At 54.1% G+C, this 26,549-nt stretch overlaps 1 protein-coding gene across 6 annotated transcripts; it reads left to right on the top strand.

Annotated features, from left to right (window-relative positions):
* Window positions 1-1,828: 1,828 nt before the first annotated feature.
* Window positions 1,829-25,898, top strand: ATP13A2 (ATPase cation transporting 13A2). 6 transcript variants are annotated; one of them, XM_049878060.1, is made up of 29 exons: window positions 1,829-1,998; window positions 7,674-7,768; window positions 7,897-8,079; window positions 8,388-8,446; window positions 8,613-8,727; window positions 9,045-9,124; window positions 10,381-10,458; window positions 10,655-10,724; window positions 11,660-11,794; window positions 11,885-11,951; window positions 12,033-12,164; window positions 17,000-17,155; window positions 17,738-17,848; window positions 17,933-17,979; window positions 18,048-18,236; window positions 19,427-19,633; window positions 20,140-20,229; window positions 20,318-20,477; window positions 20,583-20,703; window positions 20,811-20,935; window positions 21,776-21,936; window positions 22,059-22,175; window positions 22,263-22,342; window positions 23,023-23,175; window positions 23,257-23,353; window positions 24,540-24,763; window positions 24,856-25,007; window positions 25,231-25,400; window positions 25,481-25,898. In XM_049878060.1, exons 1-29 carry the CDS (start codon window positions 1,989-1,991, stop codon window positions 25,616-25,618), a joined length of 3,522 nt encoding a protein of 1,173 aa, XP_049734017.1. In that variant the 5' UTR covers window positions 1,829-1,988; the 3' UTR covers window positions 25,619-25,898. The 6 variants fall into 6 exon arrangements, with proteins under 6 accessions (XP_049734017.1, XP_049734012.1, XP_049734013.1 ...); XM_049878055.1 differs by having other exon boundaries at window positions 22,239-22,342; XM_049878056.1 differs by having other exon boundaries at window positions 20,140-20,235.
* The last annotated feature ends 651 nt before the right edge of the window (window positions 25,899-26,549 follow it).

The raw sequence follows: 26,549 nt of genomic DNA, 5'->3' as shown, positions 1-26,549 counted from the left end.
TGTGGAGGCGTTGGTGGGGGTGAAGAAGCAGGTCCCTCCGAAATACCCAAACCCGTCTACTTTTTGCCCCTCCCGACACCACCCTGGTCTGAGCCACTGTCTCCTCTGACTTGGGTTGTTACGACAGCCCCTTGCTGGTCCCCTGCTTCCACCTTTGGTCACTTCTCACAGAAGCCAGACTGATTTTTTTTTTTTTAATGTAAGTCATGTCAATGTACCATGCTCCTGCTTAAATTACTGCTTCACACATGATTAATTGATATCAGTAAATTGTACACCTGAAAAATGTTGAATTGGTAAATGTCATATGTATTTTTTACAATGATTAAAAAAATTTTTTCAAAAAAAAAAAAATAACTGCTTCAGTGACTTCCCCTGATTGCACATATGATGAAACCCCAGCTCCACCCAAGATCCACGCGGCCTGCCGACCTCGCCCTCGCCTTGTGCTCCAGCGTCCCCATCTTCCACTCTCCCCCACCTCCAGCCTCATGGACTTCTGCTAGAAAATCCCCTTTCCATCTCAGGCTTGCGCACCCCTTTCTCCTCTCCCAGAAATTCTGCACCTTCCCAGACTCAGCTTGAATGTGCCTGCTTGGGAGACCTTCCCTGCTTTCCCTTCTGGGGTCCCTCCCCACCATTACTCTCTATTCACAGCTCTCTGTTTCCTTCCAGCACTTTCCACTAGAGAGAATTGTTGGAATTTTCCTTTGCTTGACTTGGCTGCTCCCCAGGCCTTGTCTGTCTTGCTCACCCTCACGTTCCCAGCTCCTAGAACAATGGCTGGCACTCCATAAATTCATATCAAATAAGTGACCGATGGATCAGGCCCAGTTCCATCCTTGGCCCGGGGTCTCAATGATCCACCCTCCTCCTTTGGAGCTTCTCTGTCCAGAGGCCAACATCCCAGGGGACAGGGGCAGACAGTGTCCATGCCTGTCAGCATGGTGCAGGTGATAAATGGTACATACAAGTATGAAATCTCTGGCACATTTCAGGGATCTCCACGTATCCCACCTATGCAGGTGTGTCTGCAGGTCATGCTGTGAGGCTTCTAGGGTTTGTGTTATACCTCTGCTATTTCTCTGGCATTTTAGAGGCCTCCTGAGCATCATCACAGGGTTTCCGCGTGTCCGCAGGTATCTCTGTGAGTCGCATCTGACAGTGTGAGCCTCTGGGCAGGCGAGTCTTCCTTGTGGCGCCCTCACCTTGTGCCAGACACTGTCCCAAGTGCTTTCCATGCATTTTCTCATGTGGTCCTCACAACAACACTATGAACCTGGCATGTCAAATGTTATCGGGTGAGGAAATGTGGCCCAGAGAGGTTAAGTAACTTGCCCAAGGTCACACAGCCTGGAAGAGATTGAGGCCAGCTTGAACCCAGCATGCAGCGCCCTTGACCACTGCAGTAAATTCATCTGGGGCCAACTCTAGCATAGTGTGTGTGTGTGTGTCTGTGTCTGTGTCTGTGTCTGTGTCTGTGTCTGTGGCTGTGTACACGTGTGTGTGTCAGGGGTTGTATGTCTCTGTGTGTCCCGCTTCTCTGTGTGTCCCGCTTCTGTGTGTGTGTGTGCGTGCGTGCGTGTGCCTGCGTGTGTGTGTGTCTGTGGCTGTGTACACGTGTGTTTGTGTGTCAGGGGGTTGTATGTCTCTGTGTGTCCCGCTTCTCTATGTGTGTGTGCGTGCGTGTGCATGCGTGAGTGGGTGTGTGTGTGCGTGGCTGCCCTGTCTCTGTCCCCGGAGCGGCAAGGGGCCGAGCTCGGACTACAAGTCCCAGCAGTCAGGGCGGCGCGGCCTACGGACGTGGAGCCGCAGTCGGCCGGGCGGGGCTTGGCAGCGCGCAGACACCGACTGCGGCAGTGTCAGGGCGAGCCGGCCGCGGCTCTTCCAGGTTGACCGCCCCCAGCTCCCCGCCTCCGGGCCCCGGATCGCGCCTCCGCAGCGGGGCAGCACAGCGCTGCGGCCAGCGATGAGCGCGAGGAGCCGGCATGAGCGCAGGTGAGTGCAGAGCCCGGGCCGGCCAGCAGGGAACCAGCACGGACCCGGCCGTCGCCGCACCTGCTGTACAGTGGCACCCCCACCTCGGGGTCGTGGACGAGCAGAGTGGGCTCTGTGTGGGCGGGTGGGTCTCCGGGCCCGTTCCCTCCCCGGCCACGGGGAGTTGGCTCCAGGACCCTTCCGAGAGAGGCCAGGAGCCTCGAGGCAGCGCCCGGCGTTGTCCCCAACGCGCAGAGCCGCCCCCGGACCCCTCCTTCCCCCATCCTGGCTGCTGTGGGAGAGCAAGTTCCTGGAGCTGGTGCAGGAGGGGATTGGGAGCCTGACGTGGGAGACAGCCACACCCGCACTGGACTCTCCCTTAGTGTTGGGGTTCAGGTAGGGGCCGGCACAGGCTGGTGTACAGAAGAGGCAGGGAGGCCAGTGCATCCTGGAGCCTCCCGGTCCCCTCTGGGCAGTTGCCTCTCATGGCTAAATCAATGAATGGGATGGAAGGAAGCCAGGTCTCCTTAGTCCCTGGGTTAGAGCATCCGGGGCACCAGCTCCATCCCCCCCACTCAGACCTCAGACCTCCAGAGGAAACCTGTCAGCGCCCAGGTTCAAGGACCACGCCCTCCATTTCTGGTCAGATGTCTTTAACCACTCTTTCCAAAGTCCAATTTAAAAATCACCTATTGTGAATGAGGCCCCTGGATGGCACAAGATGTTTGTGATCGGCTGCTAATCTAAAGGTTGGTGATTGGAACCTACCCAGCAGCTCCATGAAAGAAAGCCTGTGAACTGCTTCCACAAAGATTACAGCCAAGATAAACCTATGAAGCAGTTCTACTCTGCAATACATGGGATTGCCATGAGTTGGGATCCACTCAACAGCAGCGGTGGGTGTGTGGGGGTGGGTGTGTGTGTGGGTGTGTGTGTGAGAGAGAGAGAGATGGAGAGAGAGAGAGAGAATGGGGCCAGTAATCTCTTCTATCCAGAAGGGGCTCCATCTCTCGGTCACTCAGACCTGAGACCTCAGCCATGGGCCTGCCAAGGATGGGCCTCCTCTCTGCAGCAGCATATCCCTCAGTCCCAGTCTTTGTCTCCCCATCTTCCCCCTCAGCCTAGAGTGCACTCAGGGTGAGAGGGGGCAGGACTGAGGAAAGACAGCTGCCTGGTCTCTGGATCCAAAGATTGGGGTGCTACTGGCAGATCTTTGTGCCCCACCCTAGCCTGGCAGAGGAGAGTAGTGCCTGGTCCCAGGCAAGGGAGGAGGCAGCACCACCTCCCTGGGCTGCTGCCAGGTCACCAGCAGGAAGCTGGGGCTTCCGCAGGAAATGAGATTTCCCACATGGCTTTGACTCTAAACCCTCTGCTCGACGGTGCTAGTGGCAGTGCACCAGGCCTGTGGAGTCAGACCAGGTTCTAGTCCAGTCTTGGTCACTCATAGCTGTGTGACTCTGGGCATGTTGATCGACCTCTCTACATTTGATCTTTAAGTGGGAGTTATGATCCATACTTTCCACGGGGTGGTTGTGAGGATGAGCTAAGAGAAATATGTCCATTCAGACCCACACATTTCTGGCTTCTTTCAGACTGTGAGACCCTGGGCAACCGACTTCACAGCTCTGTTCCTCATTTTCTCCAGCTGTAAAATGGGGATAAGAACAGTTCCTTCCTCACAGGGTTGTATGTGAAGGTTCAGTGGGTCAGTGAGTGAAGCATGTCCAAGGCTGCATTGGATGCACTCACATGTGAGTTGCTGTCATTCAGAGGAGCAACAACGGTAACCATGAAAAAATGATCATCCCACACAGCCTGTGGGGCCTGCCTGGGGCCTGCCCTGAGCCGGTGGTACCGAAGGCACCCTGGGGAGCCTGAGATCTGAATAGAGAGAAATAAGCACATCCGTGTTTTAACAGGTGTCAGGCAGGAGAGGGTCCCCTTTGCTTGGCCCTTGCTGGGAGTATAGATTGTTCCACAGCTGTGACTTCCTCCCTCAAGCCCCTCTTCCTTCCTTTTTCCCAAGATTGGCCCGGGAGAATTTCTTAGAGGGAACGCTGTTTAGGTGCCGGGGAAGCAAGTTAGCAAAGGGGCAGAAGATGCTCTCTGCAGAGCCTATTAAGAAGAGGCTCACCGCTCTGCACCTTATGGCAGACTGACCCAGAAGCAGGGGGATGGACACAGTGGCTCCTAGCAGCGTAACCTCCATGTGCTGTTATGTCAGCAAGATGTGTGGGTATCCATTCACCCATTCAATAAGTGGTCCCCGAGCCCAGCCATGTGCCTGGCACTGAGCAGAACGGGCAAGAACCCTGTGTAAGCTCCATGGGACAGGGAGGTAAGTAGGTGGGTGTGGTGGGCAGAGAAGGGATTTGAAGTTAAGACAGACCCTTTTCCAGCTGTGAGACAAGTCCGTGGGCAGAATGCCTCTCTGAGGCTCAGTTTCCTCATTTATGAAATGGGGTAAGAGAAACTGCCCTCCTCCCTATCGTGATGAAATCAGATCAACGTGAGCAAAGTGTTCCCCGTACAGGTCCCTTTCCCATCCCCAGCCCGAGCTGTTGGCCTGCAGGGTTGCAGGCACAGGGAGGACTTGTGGAATGAGCACATGGGGGCAGTGGTGCAGATGTGGGTCTTCAGAGAGGGCGAGAGCTGGGGAAATGGGTCCCAGCAGAAACCACACCTCCTTGGCAGGGGACCCGGCAACCAGCCACATGTACAGGCTGGTACTTCGGCAACTTCAAACACCCCAGGTGGCTGCTGCTCAAGCATCCCCTGTGTGCCAGCTGCTTCAGGATTATCATCTTACAGCCTGGAGAGGCTAAGGCACTTGCCTTCTGAAACACTGCTTGCTTATAAGAACACTCTGATAATGCAGTGGTTAAGAGCATGGATCCGAGCCAGGCTGCCTGCATCCAGATTCCACCATTTGCTGGCTGTGTGACCTTTGGCAACTTAGTTAACCTCTCTGGGCCTCCGTTCCCTAATCTGTAAAATCAGGATTAAAAATAGTGCCTGCTTCATAGGGTTGTGGTGAGGAATACATGAATTAATGTGTGTAAAGTCCTTGGAACCAAACCTGGCTGGTAGTAAGCCCCCTGTAACCTGAAGTGCTCTTTCCCTTTACACTGCAGAAACATCCCAAGAACAGCCCAAAAGGGTGAGACACTGCCCACCGTGCCTCACACCAAAGAGCAAGTCTCCAGGGCCTGGCAAAAAAGACACCTGGGAATCCCGTGGCAAATGGGACTGCTGGCCTTTTAAAGAGGGCTCAAAAGGGAGCTGTGGTTATTGGTGGCAAAGGACATGAGAACCCAATGTGCCAGGCTATGTCAGAGAGCAGAGGGGCCCTCGGCTACTGCTTATCTGTGGACTGTCATCAGGAAGGGAAGGAGGTGATGTTCTTGCCCTGACAGGCCTACCTGGGGACTGGGCCAGGACCAGAGAGGAAAAGGGAAACCAGCTGGCAGCTAAGTGGCCCCACCATCCCGGGGGTCTCAGGCTGGCATCTCCATGAGCCCAGGGAAGAACATAAGCCCCTGTTTCCTGGCCCTCTGGCCTTGAGACTCCGCTCTTCCTGCCAGTTTGTAGCTGCAGGCTTCTGTGTGTATATGAGTGTGAGTATGTGTGAGAGTGTGAGCGTGTGTGTGCACGCGTGTGTGTGTGCGTGTGTGTTTGTAGATTCCCCAGAGACCAGACTCTTCCTGGAGGGGGTGGTGCCACCATTTGTTTTCTACGTCAACTGAATGGACAAAGGAAGGCTTGGCCGTGGGTGGAACTTCAGTGGATTTGATTTTTGAGTCATCAGGTTGGCAGAGGCTTCAGGAGGTACCTGTTCTCTGAAAGTACCCATGTGTGCCCAGTGGCAGAGTTGTTAAAAGCACAGGCTCTGGAGTCTGACTGTCCGGCTCCACCATTTATTGGCTGTGTGCGTTTGTGTGAGTCTCTGCACCTTTGAGCCTGAGTTCCCTTGGGTAAAATGGGAATAATCAGAGCCCACCTCATAGTATGGCTGGAGGTTAAATGAGTTAACGCGTGTGAGGCTTAGACCAGCCCGTGTCACCTAGGAAGTCCCTAACAGATGTTGCTATTCTTGGTATCATTAGTACCGTAGTAATTATTATTGCCATCATCCGTGAGGTGGTGCGGGGAGGGGGGCAGGATAGAAGAGGGCAGACTCTGCCTGGTCTGATGGGGACACATGGCCCCAAGCCTCAAGGTGTTCCCAGGTAGGGTAGTAGAGTGATTAAAAGCATAAGCCTGGAGTCAACCTGCCTGGGCAACATCCTGGCGCTACCATGTACTTCCTGTGTGATCTTGGGCAAGATACTTAACCTCTCTGAGCTTCCTTCTATGAAAAGAGGATCTTAATCACGCCTACCTAGTAGGGTTATTGTGTTCATCGTTTAAAGGGCCAGGAGCAGAGCCCAGAATACAGTGAGCACATAGTGGCTATTGTGGTTATTGTTGGGCTCTGGGAAGCCACAGACGCCCAAATGTTTGGGATGGCATGGCTCAGGGGCTGGGAAAGTTGTGACTGTGGCAGCTGCCTCGGACACAGTGGGCTTGTTGGGTAGAAACTTAGATCAGGCCCCTGAAGGGCTCAGGTTGGGGAGGGGAGGAGAGAACCAGGAAAGTAGCCGTCATTGCCCTACAGCCTCCCCCACTCACCTGGCTTCCAGGACCCTTAATGGGCTTTTCTAGAGATTCTTTCAAACATGTAGATATCCAGAGCTGCCCTCCTCCAGCATTGATCCAGCAGGTTCAGAGAGGGGCCTGGGCATCTACATGTCTAATAGGCACTCCAGGTAGTTCAGCTGCAGCTGGTCCTGGGACCATACATAGAGAAACCCTGACCGGAGGCTGCCCAAGGATGGGAGCAGGGAACCCCCAGCCCACTCCAGGGGCCTCCGCACACCCACCGTCTGCCTATCCTACTAGGACCACAGCTGGTAGGAAGAAGAGGAGACAAAAGAATTTCCCCAATAGCACTGGCAGGTGCTAGTCCCTGCACCTCAGTTTACCCATCTGTTTAAAATGGAGGTGATAACAGTCCTTCCCTCACAGAGGGTTAAATAAGGAGCCCTGTCAGCTGTTCAGCTGGGTCCTGGCAAATAGCAGCTTCTCTCCCCAGGCCTCAGGGGGGCTCTCTCCTCCTCCTCTGCCCACTGGCTGGGTCCCTCCCTGCCCCCATTCTACTTTCGGAGTGGGCAGCAGCTCCCTGCCTGCCCTTTTCTGGCCGCCCTCAAAGACAGCCCTGCAGACCTGACATTTATCAGTCCAGACTCGACTTATCAGCATCTCATTGCTGCCAGGTCTGTGCTGGTCATGGGGAATGAACAAGGATGGTAAGCCCTGCTCCCTGCCCACAGGGCGGGGACCAGATGAGGAGCAGGTAAGTGGAACACAGCTCCAGGGTATCAAGTAGCTGGACCTGTGAGTGGCTGTGGGAAGTCAGGGTGCACACCAAGCCCCGCACCCCAATTCTGGGCCCACACCCCGTCGGAGATAACCAGACTCACAAGCAAGCAAGACACTGTGAGCAAGAACCAGCAGAAACAGCCAGATACCAGACCCATGAAGACTTAAGTTATCGGTACTATCAGACCAGATTATAAAATGGCTACACTTATGTTTAAACAAATAGGAGAAGGAGGAGCCTCCTCTCAAATCACCTTTGTCCCCTCTGTCCACAGACAACAACCCTCTCGTGGGCAACCCGCGCGCCGGTTATGGGACCCTGACGGTAGAGACATCTATCGACCCCCTCAGCTCCTCAGTTTCATCCGTGGTATGTGGGCAGCGTGGGCAGGGGAAACGCTCTGGGTGGGAATAATAGCCCCGCCCTCCCAGACACCCCAGCTGCCTCCTCCAGCCCTGCCCCACCCCCACCCTGGCCTCTCTCACCTGCATCTGCAGAGGCTCAGCGGCTACTGTGGCAGTCCATGGAGGGTCATAGGCTATCACGTCATGGTCTGGATGATGGCAGGGATCCCTTTGCTGCTGTTCCGGTGGAAGCCGATGTGGGGGGTGCGGCTCCGGCTCCAGCCGTGCAGCCTGGCCCACGCCGAAACACTCGTCATCGAAACAAGAGACAAAGAGGTGAGAGTCAGTCCAAGCAGTGGCAGCTGGGGCCAGAGAGGGGCAGCAGTGGGTCAGGAGGGGGTGACAACATAGGTTACCAGATCAGCCAAGCCACTGACTTTTCATGGGACCCTAGGCAGGCATTCTCCTCTCTGGACCTCAGCTTTCCCATCTGAACAGTGGGCAGAGGGGCTGTTGGGTGTCCCTGAGGAGATCAGCTGTACCCTTGATCGCGGCCTTCTCCAGCAGGGTCCACCAGTAGCTGTGGAGTGGGGTCTGGGGAGGCAGGGCTCTTCCAGGGCTGAACCCACACGTCTGTGTTCCAGGATAGTTCATGGCAGCTCTACACTGTCCAGGTGCAGACTGAGGCCATCAGCGAGGGCAGGTGAGGCAGCCCGTTCACCCCTTCCCAGAAGCCCCTGCTCCCCCCACTCCTTCCAAAGGCCCTGACCCTGGTGCCTCACATCCGAGGGGGGGCGGTGGCTCTGTGGGAACTAGGAGGTGCTGGGGAAGCCCCAGAGCTCCAGAGTAACCCTCACCCACCTCCCCAGCCTGGACCTGCCCCCACAGGCCCAGATGGAGGATGGCCGGAGCCAGGCAGCTCTGGGGGCAGTACCAGAGGAGTCGTGGAAGGACACCACCCAGCTCCACAGGAAGGAGGAGGCAGTGAGTGGACAGACAGCTGGGTTCTGGACAAGTCCCTGACCCGCTCGGGGCCTCAGTCTCACATTGTGTACACGGGGGGTAGGACTCCATGTTCTCTAAGCACCTTCTGGTTCTGTTGTCCCAAACTCCTGGAATGCTACATGACCACTGTCCCCTCCCAGGCCTCTTGCTGTGACACTCTTTCCTGTGACACTGGTTCCTGTCCCCTACTTCTCCCATCCCCCACCCCCAGACATACACACACACAGAGACACACATTCTACCTGGAACCCAGGTTCAGCTGCCACCCCACCCAGGCTCTCGTCTCTCCCACCCAGAAGCCTGTGCTGCGATACTACCTCTTCCAGGGCCAGCGATATATCTGGATCGAGACCCAACAAGCTTTCTGCCAAGTCAGGTAGGGCCAGGGCGGAGTGATGCCAGGTGGGCAGAGGAGGCGGCGTGAAGTGGCCTGGCCGAGGTATCAGGAGGCCCAGGCACCCGCTAGCTCTGCTGCCTTTGCACTTGAAACCTTGGGCACATCACTGAGCCCCTCCCAGCCTCAGCGGCTCTCTGTAAGTAGGGGAGGAAGACAACCCCAGCCTCTAGGGTGGAACCTGTAGTGATTTATGTAAAGCTGGGCCGGCATCTGTCCCGAGGTGGTCACGCTGTAGCGAATGAGAACACGGGCTCTGGATTCAGATGATCCGTTTGGGTTCTGGTCCCTTCTCTGCTGCCTCCTAAGCACTTAATGAATGTTAGCCCACAGCATGTCCTAGTTCCCTCAGAAGCAGGCCCTGAGACGAGGATTCGAGTGCAGGGAGTTTGCTTGGAAGGTCTCCCAGGAAACCCCTGGGGAAGTGAGGCAGGGGAGGGAAAGCAGCCAATGAAGGGGTGTTACCATGCCAGATACCACCGTGGGCACCTGGAGCTCAGTCTCACTGGGGATCCCTTGGAGACAGTGTGAGCACGCACCGCTAAGTTACCTCCCCAAGGAGTAGGGAAGTGGGACATTTATCCATCAGCTCCCTCCCGTCATCCCTGCCATGATCGGTGGTGGGCTACTACTAGGGGCATTAACTCGTCAGCACTTTCGGCTTTCCCATGACACCCTGCAGTACAGACAGGTGTTTGCAGTAGGCTGCCGTGTGTGTAGAGATGAGTGGGTTTGGCATCAAAAGCCTCTACCCCACAATAGCAAGAACAGTAGCAAAGTCACTGACCTGTGTGTCACTGGGTAGGTGCCAGGCACTGTCTAAAGCGCTGTGCATGGCTTCATCTCAGTCAGCCCACCCATAACCCTATGAGGTAGGTGCTGCAACTACCCCCATTTTATAGGTGAGGAAACTGAAGCGCAGCTAGGTTAAGTGACTTGCCTAAGGTATGATCATGTAAATATATAATAGCTGCCCTTGTCACTGGTAATAGTATCAGCAGCAGCTCATTGTTCTCCCTCCTTGGTTCTACTTGGTGAGATGGTTTGAAGCTCAGTCAGAGGATTGAAAGAGAAAGTTAAGCCCAGAGTTAGTGGGCAACCTGTTATCTTCCGCATGCTTAATGTGGCAGAAGCGGGCAAGAGGGGGCCTGGAGCCGAGTCCCCCTGGCCTACACGGGGTGGGGGTTGCAGAGCCCAGGCCCCATCGCCACACAAGTGTCCCATCCCTACCCCACCAGCGTGCTGGACCATGGCCGCACCTGTGATGACATCCACCACTCCCGCTCTGGCCTCAGCCTCCAGGACGAAACTGTGAGGTGGGTGCTGCCCTGGGCCAGGGGTGCCCTGAGAGTGAGGACCCATATTGCCTACCTTGGTGTGGCCTTCTTCTAGTCACCTGCCTTCTCTGGGCCTCAGTTTCCCAGTTGTAAAATGGGGAGCCCCATCATCCCTAGAGGGCCCAGCTGCAACAGTCCCCTCCATCTGGCAGCTCAGCCACTTCCCTTCTTATAGGAAGACCATCTATGGCCCCAATGAGATCAGCGTTCCGGTCAAGCCCTATCTCCAGCTACTGGTGGATGAGGTAGGCTGTCTGGGTCTCATCCCAGCTCCGGCCTGGGTGTGCTGAATGACCTTGGCCAGGAGCTTGTCTTCTCTGGGCCACTTTACAGTGGCAGACAAACCAGCTGTCCCCTTCTCAGTGGTAGAGAGTCATCCGGGACCCTCCCCTCACCAACTTGGCTGACAAGAGGCCAAGTCAAGGAATTGGAGGTTCCGCCTATGGCTTGGGCTGGAGATTGAGACTCCATGTGGGGCTTAGAGGCCAAGAAGCAAACCCACACTGCCTGAGCACCTACTGTGTGCCTGGAGACATGCTCTAATGTTTCTGCCCTGTGCATGAATTACCTGCTTTTGCTCTCCCAACAGCCTGTGAGGAAGGGACGAGGACTAGACTCAGTTAACACATGAGGAGCCTGACCCTCAGAGGGGACAGTGACAGAGATAGGGTCACACAGGACAAAGGAAGCCAGGGACCCAGCCACATCTAGAGTAAAATGTTAGCGTCTCAGTCCTCTGACCCAGGGGCAGACACCCCTGAAGGGGAGAAGCCTGGAGTCCAGCCTCAGTGTAAACCTCAGTCTACTGCTATGAGCTCTGTGGTTTTAGGCAAGTGACTTAACCCTTCTGTGACTCAGTTTCCTCAACTGTACAATGGAGCTGATGGCAGCACCTGCCACGTGAAATTGTCACCATTAAGTGACTCTGAGATAAAGTGCTTAACGGGGGCTTGCCACGTAGTAGGGGCTCAGTAAATGCTGGTGTCCTCGTTTGAGCAGAGAAGATACTCAAGGGACATCTGGTTGGGTGGGGTGGGTCTGGGAGGAGACTATGGGATTGACCCAGAGAAAGGCATGGTTTCAGTCCTTTGGTAGCTGCCATGGCCTCTGCTCCCCTGGGTCTCTGGCTGGGCTGCCCCGGAGCATGCGGGCCCTGACCAGCTCCCACCCCTCCCTGCAGACACTGAACCCCTACTATGGGTTCCAGGCCTTCAGCATTGTGCTGTGGCTGGCCGACCACTACTACTGGTACGCCCTGTGCATCTTCCTCATCTCTGCCATCTCCATCTGCCTGTCACTGTACAAGACCAGAAAGGTGGGTGGGCATAAGGCAGGCGGGGGTTGCAGGGCAGGCGGGTCCCCAGTGGGCCTCCACCCACCCACCCACCCCCCCCTTGTCCCACAGCAAAGCCAGACCCTGAGGGACATGGTCAAGCTGTCCATGCAGGTGCACGTGTGCCGGCCAGGGGGAGGTAAGGACCTGGGGACAAGGTGAGGTTGAGGGAGACAGCTGGGGTGGCCTGCCCTGTGCTGAAGCTCCTGCTTGCCCCCAGAGGAGGAATGGGTCGACTCCTGCGACCTGGTGCCAGGAGACTGCCTGGTGCTGCCCCAGGAGGGTGGGCTGATGCCCTGCGACGCCACCCTGGTGGCTGGCGAGTGCATGGTCAATGAGAGCTCTCTGACAGGTGAGCCCCGCCAGCCCCGTCCACAGCCTCCCTTCTGCCTCCCCTCCTGTCCCAGACCCCTTTGCCTCCCGTTGGAACTTTTAGCTTGAATTTTCTTTTCCTTCTCTGAAGTAACAGTCCTGACTTCGACACTTGCTAGATCTGCGCCCTTGGGCTGTATTGCTTAACCTCCCCATGCCTCAGTTTCCTCTTCTGTAAAATGAGTATATCAGTCGTTCCTGCTGGTTAGGTTTGTGTGAAGTACTTAGAAGAATAAATGGTGCTGAGTGAGCGCTGGTGTATGTGAACTGTTTTCTGTGTGAATATCAACAACCCACTTACAGGAACTCAAAACCATGTAGGAGAACGTGGAGCAGCACAAAGAGGGAGCCCCCATCATTCTGGACAGTCCGCTTCCCCTTCTCTCACTATGAAGAGTGTGAGGTGTCCTTCCACACCTTATTCTGTTCATTCATGTGTCACGTGCGCACACCTGCAAATCCCTCTCTCTCTAAACAGGATCCTGCAATATGTATAGTTCCAGACTTTGCTTTTTCCCCTAACAGTCCATATCCTGGCATTTTTCTGCAAGCACAGATAGCTCTGCCTCAGGTCTACACACTGCATATGAGCCCACAACTTAACCAGCCCCTAGCAATGCGTATTTAGATTGTGGCTTTCCAGCCACTGCAAACAATGCCACAAGGAGTGACCTTATCCTTTGTTTTTCTTTTTCTCTGTATGTACGAGTATTTCTTTCTCCGGGATGTGTTAGATTTCGATGGTGATAGTTCCAGAGAAGGTTTCTGGCAGGAAATTTACTTTTATAGTAATAGTAGTGATAGGTATGATTAGTAGGTGTGTGCCCTGAGCCTAGCCCTCCACAATTTTATCCATACCTGCCTCACCTGTCCACCGCTGGGAGGCAGAGCCAATGTCCCCGAGTATCTCCCAGTAGTTTGCACATAGTAGGTGCTTAATAATTTCATCATCACAGGTACTCAGTAAGGAATTGCTGTTCTGCCAGGCAGCATGTCCCAGGCTTTATAGAAGTTAATCCCCCGCTCCCCGTGTAAATATCTTTGCTGCTGTTGCCATTGAGTCGGTTCTGACTCATAGCGACCCTGTGCATGATAGAACAAAACGCTGCCCAGCCCCGTGCCATCCTCACAATCATTGTTATGCCTGAGCCCATCGTTGCAGCCACTGTGTCAGTCCCATCTTGTTGAGGGTCTTCCTCTTTTTCACTGACCCTCCACTTTACCAAGCATGATATCCCTCTCCAGGGACTGGTCCCTCCTAATAACATGTCCAAAGTATGTGAGACAAAGTCCTGCCATCCTCGCTTCTAAGGAGCATTCTGGTCATACTTCTTCCAAAACAGGTTTGTTAGTTCTTCAAAGAAAATACTGAATTTTCTTTGCCTACACCGTAATTCAGAGGCATCAATTCTTCTTCAGTCTTCCTTATTCATTGTCCAGCTTTCCCATGCATATGAGGCAATGGAAAATACCATGGCTTGGGTCAGGCACACCTTAGTCCTCAAAGTGACATCTTTGCTTTTTAACACTTTAAAGAGGTTTTTTGCAGCAGATTTGCCCAGTGCAGTGCATCATTTGATTTCTTGACTGCTGCTTCCTTGAGTATTGATTGTTGGTCCAAGTAAAACAAAATCCTTGACGACTTCAGTATTTTCTCCGTTTATCATGATGTTGCTTATTGGCCTAGTTGTGGGAATTTTTGTTTTCTTTATGTTGAGGTGTAATCCATACTAAAGGCTGTAGTCTTTGATCTTCGTCAGTAAGTGCTTCAAGTCCTCTTCACTTTCAGCAAGCAAGGCTGTGTCATCTGCATATTGCAGTTGTTAATGACTCTTCCTCTAATCCTAATGCCCCATTCTTGTTCATACAGTCCAGCTTCTCGGATTATTTGCTCAGCATACAGATTGAATAAGTATGTTGAAGGATACAATCCTGACACACACCATTCCTGACTTTAAACCATGCAGTATTCCCTTGTTCTATTTGAATGACTGACTCTTCATCTGTATAAAGGTTCTGCATGAGCGCAATTAAGTGTTCTGGAATTCCCATTCTTCCCAATGTTATCCATAATTTACTGTGATCCACACAGTCAAATGCCTTTGCATAATCAATAAAATACAGGTAACATCTTTCTGATATTCTCTGCTTTCAGCCAAGATCCATCAGACATCAGCAAGGATATCCCTGGTTCCAAGTCCTCTTCTGAATCCAGCTCAAACTCCTGGCAGTTCCCTGTTGATGTGTTGCTGCAGCCGCTTTTAAATGATCTTCAGCAAAAATTTACTTGTGTGTGATACTAATGATATTGCTCAATAATTTCCACATTCTTTTAGACAGCCTTTGTTTGGAATGGAGGCCCTGGTGGCGTAGTGGTTAAGTGCTATGGCTGCTATACAAAAGGGCAGCAGTTCAAATCCACCATGCGCTCCTTGGAAACTTTACGGGGCAGTTCTGCTCTGTCCTATAGGGTTGCTATGAGTTGGAATTGACTCAGCAGCAATGGGTTGGTTTGTTTGTTTGGAAAGGGTACAAATGTGGATCTCTTCCAGTTGGTTGGCCAGGAAGCTGCCTTCCAAATTTCTTGACATAGACAAGTAAGCACCCCCAGCGCTGCATCCCTTCGTTGAAACATCTCAATTGGTATTCCATCAATTCCTGGAGCTTTTCAACAATGCCTTCGGTGCAGCTTGGACTTCTTCCTTCAGTACCATCAATTCTTGATCATATCCTACCTCCTGACATGGTTGGAATGTCGACCAATTCTTTTTGGTACAGTGACTCTGAGTATTCCTTCTTTTGATGCTTCCTGCGTCTTTCAATACTTTCCCTGTAGAAGCCTTCAACATTGCAACTTGAGGCTTGAATTTTTCTTCAGCTTGAGAAATGCTGAGCGTGTTCTTACCTTTTGGTTTTCTATCTCCAGGCCTTTGCATATGTCATTATAATACTTTACTTTGTTTTCTCTAGCTGCCCTTCGAAATCTTCTCTTCAGCTCTTTTACTTCATCATTTCTTCCATTCACTTTAGCTACCCAACATTCAAGAGCAAGTTTCAAAGACTCTTCTGACATCCGTTTTGGTCTTTTCTTCCTTTCCTGTCTTTTTAATGACCTCTTGCTTTCATCATGTATGATGTCCTTGATGTCATTCTATAACTCATGTGGTCTTCAGTCATTAGTGTTCAGTGCCTCAGATCTGTTCTTGAGATGATCTCTATGTTCAGGTGGGATATACTCGAGGTCGTGTTTTGGCTCTCTTGGACTTGCTCTCGTTTTCTTCAGTTTCACCTTGAACTTGCATCTGAGCAATTGATAGTCGGTTCTGCAGTTGGTCCCTGGCCTTGTTCTGACTGATGATGTTGAGCTCTTCCATCATCCCTTTCCAAAGGATAATTGCTTTGATTCCTGTGCAGTCCATCAGGCAGGGTCCACATGTATTGTCACCATTTATGTTGTTGACAAAAAGGTATTCACAGTGAAGAAGTAGTCAGTCTTGCAAAATTCTGTCATGTAATCTCTGATGTCATTTCTGTTACCAAGGCAATATTTTCCAACTACCAGTCCTTTTTTTCCAACTTTCACATTCCTATCACTAGTAATTGTCAATGCATCTTGACTGAATGTTTCATGAATTTCAGATGGCAGAAGTTGGTAAAAATTTTCAATTTCCTCATCTTTGGCCTTCGTGGTTGGTGTATAAATTTGAACAACAGCCTTATTAACTGGCCTTCCTTGTAGGCATATGAGTATTATCCTATCACTGACTGCATTGTACTTCAGGATAGATTTGAAATGTTCTTTTTGATGATAAATGTGACACCATTCCTCTTCAGTTTGTGATTCCCGGCATAGTAGGCCAAGACTGTCTGATTTAAAATGGTCAGTACTAGTCCATTTCAGCTCATTAATGCCTGGGATATTGATGTTTATGCATTCTATTTGGTTTTTTTTTTTTTCCCAATTTTCCTTGATTCATACTTCATACATTCCATGTTCCAATTATTAATGGATGTTTGCAGCTGTTTCTTCTCATTTTGAGTTGTGGCACCTCAGCAAATGAAGGTCCCAAAAGCTTGACTCCATCCACGTCATTAAGGCCGACTCTACTTTGAGGAGACAACTCTTCCCCAGTCACATGATGAGTCATTCCAACCTGAAGGGCTCGTATTCTGGCACTATACCAGCTGGTGTTCCGCTGCTATTCTTAAGGTTTTCACTGGCCTATTTTTCAGAAGTAGGCCACCAGGTCCTTCTTCTTAGCCTGTCTTAGTCTGGAAGCTCTGTTGAGTCCTGCCCACCATGGGTGATGCTGCTGGTATCTGAAATACCAGTGGCATAGCTTCCAGCATCACAGCAACACACAGGCCACCACAGGATGACAAACTGACAGACGCATGGAGTATAAATATCTCTAGTGGTTTTAATTATCAAACTAATTCATGCTTGTTATAATTCCAAGAGAAAGAGAAAATCTTCCCCCAGTCCCTGTCCCCCACAACATATATACATGCGCGTGCGCAAACACACACACTCAAACTCACACTGTATGTGCCTCCCCTGAGAGATGGTTCCCGGTGACAGGCTGGCACACATTCTTCCAGGATTGTCTCGTGTCTTTATGTCTTTTACACTCTCTGAGCCTCAACTTCCCCCTCTGTAAAATGGGACTGTAATTTCGCTTTCATACCTAGTTAAAAGAGTTTAATGAGACCTGGGTCTCATGAAACAGTTCTGTGTAAAACTCTTGGTTTTTGTTGGTGGGAATGAGTGGCGTGGAAGCCTCCCCCATGGGCCTCACACCACATCCCTCCCAGGGGAGAGCATTCCGGTGCTGAAGACAGCCCTGCCCAAGGGGCCAGTGCCCTATTGCCCAGAGACCCACCGGCGGCATACACTCTTCTGTGGGACACTCGTCTTGCAGGCCCGGGCTTACATGGGACCCCACGTCCTGGCAGTGGTGACACGAACAGGTAGGAGTCAGGGACATGGGGAACGATGTTGGGCTCAGCACCTACAGGTGAGGTGGCAGGGGGTAGGCAGGAGCTGGGGTCCTGAACCCCACACCTAGCTCTCCTGCTGCCCCAGGTGGGTCCTGGGGCAAGTCCCATTGCTCCTTGGACCTCAGTTCCCTGATCTGTAACAGGAGAGGCTGGGCACACCCAGGGTCAGGCATTTCAGCTAGAGTGGGCAGGGGTTGTGGCAAGCAGGCAAGAGCCTTTCCGTTTGAAAGGGAGCAGTCACTTCACTTGCAACCTGGGAATGGGACCCCGTGTCACCAGCTCTTCTGACCTTTTGAGAAGAAGCCACATATCTGGATTTTAAGTGAAACCACCCCATTTTTAGATGCTGACCACTAGTTCAATTTTTTTAAAAAACACTACACAGCCTGGGCAAGGCCTGTGGGCCGTCATTGGTGACCCCTGAACCGGGTGACCGCCAACATCAGGAGCATCACATCTTACACCTCAGAGGTGCAGGCGGGCTGGGGTAGTGGTTGGGGAGAGCTGTCCTAACCCTTGGCTTCCCGTGCCTTAGTTTCCCCATCTTCTCAGGGTTCAGCACAGCTAAAGGGGGCCTGGTAAGCTCCATCTTGCATCCCCGGCCCATCAACTTCAAGTTCTACAAACACAGCATGAAGTTTATGGCTGCCCTCTCTGTCCTGGGTGAGTGTCCCCTGCACCCCGGTCTGCTGGTAGCCCCCAAGCCCCCTCCTAGATCCCATTCAGTCCCTCGCTCTGTCTCCGCAGCTCTCGTCGGCATTGTCTACAGCGTCGTCATCCTCCACAGGAACAAGGTAAGTGTTGGCGGCCAGGCGGGGGCTGTCCAAGCCTGGCCCTTGCCATTCATGGTGCCTTCTGCCAGGTGCCACTGAAGGACATTATAATCCGGGCTCTGGACCTGCTGACGGTGGTGGTGCCACCCGCCTTGCCGGCCGCCATGACCATGTGCACACTGTACGCCCAGATGCGGCTACGGAAGCAGGGCATATTCTGCGTCCACCCACTGCGCATCAACCTGGGGGGCAAGCTGCAGCTTGTTTGTTTTGACAAGGTGAGGGCTGCAGGGCGGGGCTGGTGTGGGCAGGAATGAGGCAGCCACGGGGACCCTCAGGCACCTTGGCCAGGCCACCACACCTGCATTATTCATTCAGCAAGGGTGACTGTGGGTCTGTTGGGTGCCAGGTCCTATCCCGGGGCTGAGACCCTCAGGGGAACCCCCTCCAGCTCCCAGCATAGTCAGATGAAGTGTCCAAAATCATTTATTTAGAAAATATGGATTGCCTACTCTCTGCAAGTCAGAACCAACTCAACGGCAACAGCAGGTTTTGTCTTTTTTTTGGACTGTGTGCCCAGTGTTCCTTTCAGCCCGGGGAACCCAGCAGTGAACAAAGAAGTCCTCGTGTACTTTGATGTCTGCTGCGCCAACCACCAGAATAACTGGCTGCAGATGGTGATAGGCTTGATGAAGGAAGTGAATGGGGATATATGAGATGGTCAGTGGAGGGGGCGGTCACAGAAGGCTCCTCCAAGCAGAGGCCTCAGGGATGTAGGCAATGGGCCACACGGAGACATGGGACAGCTAGGACAGCAGCAAGCGCAAAGGCACTGAGGTGGGAAACAGCTTGGCACCCTCGAGGAATACACCATGTGGCTGGAACATAGTAAGCAGGGGAGAAGGCCCCACTGGGCCAAGGCCAGTGGGACCTGCCAAAGAGTTTGGACAGGATTCTGAAGGCACTGGGGCCATGGAGAATTTTTAAACTGAGTGGCTACCAGGCTAGCAAAGGAGCTACAGATATAATTGGGCAGTTGGAATACAATGTGGGAAATGCACTCATTCATTTATTCATCCTCATTCATTCATTCAACAAATACATTGAGCACTGTCCGTGAGCCAAGTCCTCTTCCAGGTTCTGTAGATACTGCACTGAATAAATGGTGGGGAGGCAAAAAGGCCATGGATGGGAGCCCAAAGCAGTGATGCCCTGACCCAGTCCTGGGAGTTAAGGAGACTTCCTAGAGGAAGTAAATTCAGACAGAGAAACAATGGGAGGTTGGGGAGGGTTACCCCAGCAGAGAAAATGGCATGTGCAAAGGCCCAGAAGCCAGAAAGTGCCTAGTCTGGCTCAGGTCTGGCTCCCAGGGTTCCCGTGGGCCCAGCCTGGCCTGGGTCGTGGCCACACAGCTGGGCAGGGCAGAGCTCATCTTAGGACTCATTGCACTGCCCCCTTCCCCCTGCAGACAGGCACCCTCACTGAGGAAGGCTTGGACGTGATGGGTGTGGTGCCCCTGAAGGGCCAGACATTCCTGCCACTGGTCTCAAAGCCCCGCCACCTGCCTGTGGGGCCCTTGCTCCGAGCACTGGCCACCTGCCACACCCTCACCCAACTCCAAGACACCCCAGTGGGTGACCCTATGGACCTCAAGATGGTGGAGTCTACTGGCTGGGTGAGTAGATCAAGCAGGTCGGCCCCCTGCCTCCGGGCCCTGAGCAGTGGGACCTTGCCTTCATTCAAGGTCTTCCCAGGGTAGCCTCTCTTATGCCCACCATCAATAATAATAATGGCCAAGGCCATGCGCTAAGCACTTTACTCTGTGCCAGCACCCTGCTGCACAGGCTTTGTCTGATAGCCTTGTTTGATGGACTCCTCCCTGTAGCACTAGGAAGGAAGCTTAAAACCTGGTTCCCAGGGAGGAAGTGAGGTTGAGGGAAATTTGAAATCAGATGATCAAGTCGCCCAGCAGGTGGCAAAGCCAGAGTTTGAACTTGGGTCTGCACAATTCTAAAGCCCAAGTTCTTAACTTCTGTATTATCCAGTCTCCCAGGAAGGAAGCCTTCCATGAGTCTAACTTGAATCTCTCTTGCGGCCTCTCTTCATGGGCCAAGGATTGGCCGCCCCAGGCCAAGCCAGCGCCCAGCACCCTGGAGGCAAACTTCTCTGCCTGCCTCCCAGGTCCTGGAGGAGGCACCGGCAGCTGACTTAGTATTCGGGACCCAGGTCTTGGCGGTGATGAGGCCACCACTTAGGGAGCCCCAGCTTCAGGTAGTGGTGAGCTAAGGGGGTGCCTGTGGGTGTGGGGTCGAAGGGGTGGCTCCCCAGACAGCCCATAAGCAACCTCTGCATCCTGCAGGAGGAGCCCCCGGTGCCCGTCAGCGTCCTCTGCCGCTTCCCCTTCTCTTCCACCCTGCAGCGCATGACTGTGGTGGTGACGTGGCCAAGGGCCACACAGCCCGAGGCCTATGTCAAGGGCGCCCCTGAGCTGGTAGCAGGCCTCTGCAGACCTGAGACAGGTGACTGGGGCAGCCCCCAGAGTCCACTGGTTGGGTGCTAGCACAGGACAGGGTGGGTCCCCAACATCTGTCCTCGTCCCAGTGACACCTTCCTCTCCCTGGCAGTGCCCACTGACTTTGCCCAAATGCTACAGAGCTACACAGCCACCGGCCACCGCGTCCTAGCCCTTGCCAGTAAGCCACTGCCCATTGCACCCAACCTGGAGGCAGCTCAGCAACTGACGAGGTGGGCCCCACCCTCTGCCTCACCCCTCTGAGGACTGAGCCCAGGGGATATGCCCCTGCCTAGTGGCTGGAGGGGGCATCTCTGACCCGGGCCTGCCCATCCCCTAGAGACACTGTGGAGCAGGAGCTGAGCCTCCTGGGGCTACTGGTCATGAGGAACCTGCTGAAGCCACAAACGACATCAGTTATCCAGGATCTCCGGAGGACCCACATCCGCACTGTCATGGTCACAGGTACCCAGGGCCAGCAGGGCCTGGTTCTCCCCACATCCTAAGCAGAGAGAAGGGTCACCCACCATCCCTTCCCGGGGCATCTTTTTGGGCCCCTGTTTCAGGCCAAGCCCTTTTCAAACATTTTACAGGATCGTCACAATATCCCTCCCAAGTGGCAATTATCACTCCCATTTATCAGATGACACAAGTGAAGCCCAGAGCAGTAAAGTCACTAGCTGAGGCAGATATGCTTCCAGGAGCCCAGGTGTGGTATCAGACAGCCTGGGTTCTAGCCAAGTGATCTTCCAAGTCCCAGCGTCCACCTCTGAGAAATGGGGATGATGATGCCAACCTCAAAGGTTGTGCTAGTTCCATGGATCAAGAAAAGAATATTCTAGTTGGATTGGCATAGCCATAGCTCACTAGATCTTTTCTCCCTGCCCCTACACACACACACACACACACACACACACACACACACACACACACACACACACACAGTAGGTCTTTTCTCCCTGCCCCTACACACACACACACACACACACACAGTAGGTCTTTTCTCCCTGCCCCTACACACACACACACACACACTCACACTCTCTCTCTCTCTCCAGCAAAGTTACACAGTAGTAATTAGTCCATGTGGAACCTGAACCCAGGTCCCCGGTTTCTTCTAAGGAGCCCTTCAACGCCTACTTTTATTATAGATGAGGAAACCACAGTTCAGAGACATTGGTAACTTGCCCAGCTAGTGTGCGACAGACTAGAATTCCATCCAGCCTGTCATCCCATCTGTAAGTGTCAGGGGGAGGATGACCTCCTAGAAGCAGCTGGACCCTGACCTCGCCCCATGCTTCCCAGGGGATAACCTGCAGACTGCAATCACTGTGGCCCAGGGCTGCTGCATGGTGGGTCCCCAAGAGCATCTGGTCATCATCCACGCCACCCCACCTGAGCAGGGACAGCCTGCCTCACTTGAGTTCCTGCCACTGGAATCCTCTGTAGCCATGAATGGAGCTAAGGTGAGGCTGAGCCAGAGTTCCAGCCCCACTCCACCAGTGACCTGACCCCTGTGTTACCTAGCCCAAGTTCCAGCTCTCCAGAGTGGGCAGGGGAAGCTAAGCTGCGCTTCCTGCGCTCCCAGGATCCTGGCCAGGCTGTGAGCTGCACCATGGAGCTGGACCCCTGCTTCAGCCACCTGGCCCTCAGCGGGTCCACCTTCGGCATCCTGGTGAAGCATTTCCCCAAGCTGCTGCCAAAGGTAGGGCTACCCCGCCATCCTGGCTCTGATGCCTCTTGACAGACTCCCTGATGGCTCCCTCAGCCCTCCCCGTCCCCCTGTGCCCAGGTCCTGGTCCAGGGCACCATCTTCGCCCGCATGGCGCCCGAACAGAAGACCAAGCTGGTGTGTGAGCTGCAGAAGCTTCAGTGAGTGCTCGGTGGTGGCGTGGGTGAGGCCCACAGGGGTGAGATCCCCCGCAAATCCTGTCTCCCTCCCAGGCCTTGGAGAGCCGCCACCATCAGAAAGAACCAGGAGGGGCACTCCTGAGTCTATCATGCTGAAAATCATCCTGGCATCTATTTACTGAGCACCTACTATGTGCCAAACACCATGTGGGCATGAAAACCAAACCAAAAACACCGGTTGCTACCGAGTTGATTCTGACTCGTGGAGACCCCTTTGATAACAGAGCAGAACTGCTCCGTACAGTTTTCTTGGCCACAATCATTAGGAAGCAAATTGCCAGGCCTTTCTTCCACGATGCCACAAAGTGGGTTCAAACTGCCCACCTTTTGGTTTTATTGTTGTTTGTTTTTGTGAAGTTGATTCCCACTCATGGCGCCCCCACTTGTACAGAGTAGAACTGTGTCCAATAGGGTTTTCAAGACTGTGACCAGACAAGTGCAAACCGTTTGCGCCACCCAGGGACCTTTTATGTGGACATGAGGGGTCCAGAAATCACCTTATTCTGTCAGCAAGCCTGTGAGCTGGATGAGGTCATCTCACAGATGACCCCAGTTTGGAGGTGTTCGGGGCAAGCCAAAGGCGTCACAGGCCCAGAGCCAGGGCGTGACCCGGGCATCACCTGCCTGCCTCTCTCTGCCAGGTACTGTGTGGGCATGTGTGGGGACGGCGCCAATGACTGTGGGGCCCTGAAAGCAGCTGACGTGGGCATCTCACTCTCACAGGCTGAGGCCTCCGTGGTCTCACCCTTCACCTCAAGCATAGCCAACATTGAGTGTGTGCCAATGGTCATCAGGTAAGGCAGGCAGGGTGGCGGGCGAGGACTCTGCAGGCGTCAGCTAACCCAGACCCTAACACCCACGTCCCACTACCCCAGGGAAGGCCGGTGTTCCCTGGACACGTCATTCAGCGTCTTCAAGTACATGGCACTGTACAGCCTGACCCAGTTCATCTCTGTCCTCATCCTCTACACGGTGAGTGTCAGCCCCGTGTCAGGCCCAAGGAAAGGACTCGACAGCAGTATGGTTAGGAGCCCGGCAAGTTCTGGAGTAGATGATGTGGGTTCAAATCCTGCCACTGCCACTTTTTAGCTGTGTGGCTGAGCGACTCCTGAACCTCGGATGGTGAGGCATGTATGAAGTGAAAGCACTGAGCAGACCCCGGAGCAAAGACAAAACCCATTTCCGTCGAGTCAGCTCCAACTCATAGTGACTCTAGAGGACAGAGTAGAACTGCCCCATAGGGTTTCTAAGGCTGTGATCTTGACAGGAGCAGACTGCCACATCTTTGTCCTGCGGAGAGGCTGGTGGGTTCAAACCACCATCTTTTCAGTTAGCAGCTGCATGCTTAACTACCACGCCACCAGGGCTCCTTTTGGCACACAGTAGGCCCTCAGAAATGGAAGCCACTGTCATGTGCTAAGGATTTGTCCCTGTACCTGGGAAATCCCTGCCTGCCGGGGAGACTGAGGCAGAGCTCAGACAGGGCGAAGAAGATGCAGGTAGAAGAGGGCCAGACCCAAGGCCCCTACCTCTTCCTCCAGACACATTCCTTCGGCCCTAAACCTGGTGGCTCCTACCCCTGCTCAGAGGGTACCTCCCTCTCCCCTGCTCTGAGCCTGCCCTGCTCACCCCACTGAATGAGCTGATTCCAGGGCCCCTGCAGCTCTTGTTCTTGTATCTGTACCCATGTCCACATGGAACCCAGGAGCCTCCTGAGGGCAGGCAGTGTGCATTCCCAGTAATCTCAGGGCTCCACAAGGCAGAACCTGAGCCTCCCTCCTTCGGCTAGGAGTTCCTTGGGGAAGGAGAACCTCCCCCATCAGATTCAGTCTCCTGAGGTCAGCAGCAAGGCCTTCTCCTCCAGACTGGGCTGGGCGGAGGGAGTCTCCCTGAAGGCAGGACGGTGCTTCTTGCATAGGACTTGGCGCTCATCCAAGATCAGGAGCTGTGCCTCTTCTGTCAGACTGAGGGTTCCGTAAGGGTGGGAGAATGATGCCCCTGTCAGATTGGAGGACAGGAGCCATGCTTCCCCCTCAGACTAGGGAGAGGAACTCCGTGGGGGCAGGAATTGTGCCTCCCCTATCTGACTGGGGACTCCCTGAGGGCGGGCTAGGCCAGGACTTAGTTTCCTTTCTGCCCATCCCTCCGCTGCCGGCAGATCAACACCAACCTTGGTGACAGTCAGTTCCTGGCCATCGACCTGGGCATCACCACGACGGTAGCGGTGCTCATGAGCCGCACAGGGCCAGCTCTGGTGCTGGGGCGGGCACGGCCGCCAGGGGCGCTGCTCAGCGTGCCGGTGCTGAGCAGCCTGCTGCTGCAGGTGGCCCTGGTGGCTGGTGTGCAGCTGGGGGGCTACTTCCTGACCGTGGCCCAGCCCTGGTAAGTAGGGAACTGATCAGCTCCCCCTCAAATCTCCCCGACCCTGTCCTCCTCACACACATTTGCTGGCCCTCCTGGCCCCACGTCCTCAGGTTCGAGCCTCTGAACAGGACAGTGCCTGCACCGGACAACTTGCCCAACTATGAGAACACAGTGGTCTTCTGTCTGTCCAGCTTCCAATACCTCATCCTGGCCATGGCCGTGTCCAAGGGGGCTCCCTTCCGCCAGCCGCTCTACACCAACGGTGCTGCTGTGTGGGGTGGGGGGAAGGACAGTGCAGAAAGAGGGGCTGGGGGAGCAGCATGGGGGCTGGTGCCTATGTGTGTGAGGGCCGCCAGGGCAGAGGGGAGGCAGGCAGGAGAGAGATGAAGGAAGTGGCTCCATGAGTGGACGTGTGTGTGTCTGTGTGTCTGTGTGTGTGTCCCGGGGGCGTGGCTTCCTGGTCTGACACACTCCCCTACCCCCAGTGCCCTTCTTGGTGGCCCTGGCGCTCCTGGGCTCTATCCTGACGGGCCTCATCCTGGTCCCCGGCCTCCTCCAGGGGCCGCTGGCACTGAGGAACATCCCCGACACCTGGTTCAAGCTGCTGCTGCTGGGCCTCGTGGCCCTCAACTTCGTGGGAGCCTTCATGCTGGAGGTGGGGCCCGCCTAGGGGAGGGGTGAGGGTGTCGGGGGCTCAGCCACAGCTGCCCCTCCACACCCTCCTGCCCTCTGCAGAGCATGCTAGACCAGTGCCTCCCAGCCTGCCTGCGGTGGTTCCGGCCCAAACAGGCCTCCAAGAAGCGCTTCAAGCAGCTGGAGCGTGAGCTCATTGAGCAGCCCTGGCCACCACTGCCTGCCGGTCCCGAGAGGTAGTGCAGGCCTCGGCCAGTTTCCTGAACACTGGATTTCCCAGGCTCCAAGCCGCCCACTGGACCCATCTTCCAGAGACACCACCACCACCTCCCGCAGCCCTGAATCGGTGGTCACACACTGTTACCCCCAAGGCCACCCAGCCTGGCCTTCCCTGTCCCCACCCTGGGGAAGCACTGACTGCTTTTGTCCCCCAGTTTAGATCATTCCCATACAGAGACGCCAGCCACCGCCCCTCTGAGCTGCTGTCAGTGTAGCAAATAAAATCATGATATTTTCCTGACTCTGCCGTGCACGTCTCCTACCTGGGCACCACTGACCTTCCCATCTGTCTGGGAGGAAGTGCGGACCCCTCTTGGGTGCCCAGCCTTGGCATGTGTCTGCTCCTGGCATCTCCTGGATTTTTGTTGTTGATTTGTGACTTAGGAGACCCATGTGACAGTAGAACTGCTCCATGGAGTTTTCTTAGCTGTAATCTTTACAGAAGCAGATCGCCAGGCTTGTTTCTTCTCTGGGGCTGCCGACCGGGTTCGAACCACCAATCTTTCGGTTACCAGCCAAGCGCAAACCTTACCCTCTGATTTTTCGGATCACACAGGACAGCTGCCCTCCCCAGGCCTCCGTTTCCTCATCTGACTATAGTAACATTTCCTCCATGTCGAGCACATGCCTGCATTCAGCTAAGCATCCTACAGACATTGTCATTTTATCCTCACAACAGCTTTGCCAGGTCCTATCTCCATTTTACAGATGAAAAAACTGAGGCTTAGAGGTCACACAAGTATCAGAGGTGGGACCAAATCTCTGACTGCCGCGTCCACCCTCTTAACCTTCCTGTCCTCCTGCAGGGTGGGGGAGAAGATGCATCAGGCCAGTGCCCAGTTAGTGCCAGTGCCTAGTAGGCATTTAATTGGAGCAGTTCAGGTCTCCTACC

This window comes from Elephas maximus, chromosome 3, assembly GCF_024166365.1.
Source record: "Elephas maximus indicus isolate mEleMax1 chromosome 3, mEleMax1 primary haplotype, whole genome shotgun sequence".
In the NCBI taxonomy this organism is placed as follows: Eukaryota; Metazoa; Chordata; class Mammalia; order Proboscidea; family Elephantidae; genus Elephas; species Elephas maximus.
Note: the sequence above shows the minus strand (reverse complement) of the source record. Positions and strands in the feature narration are given on the sequence as shown.

Excerpts from the sequence above, each read along its gene's own strand:
- ATP13A2 (XM_049878054.1), top strand. Across the intron at positions 10,725-11,659 it reads TCCAGCTACTGGTGGATGAG|ACACTGAACCCCTACTATGG; the intron begins GTAGGCTGTCTG and ends CCCTCCCTGCAG. Across the intron at positions 20,704-20,810 it reads GCAGCTCAGCAACTGACGAG|AGACACTGTGGAGCAGGAGC; the intron begins GTGGGCCCCACC and ends CCCATCCCCTAG.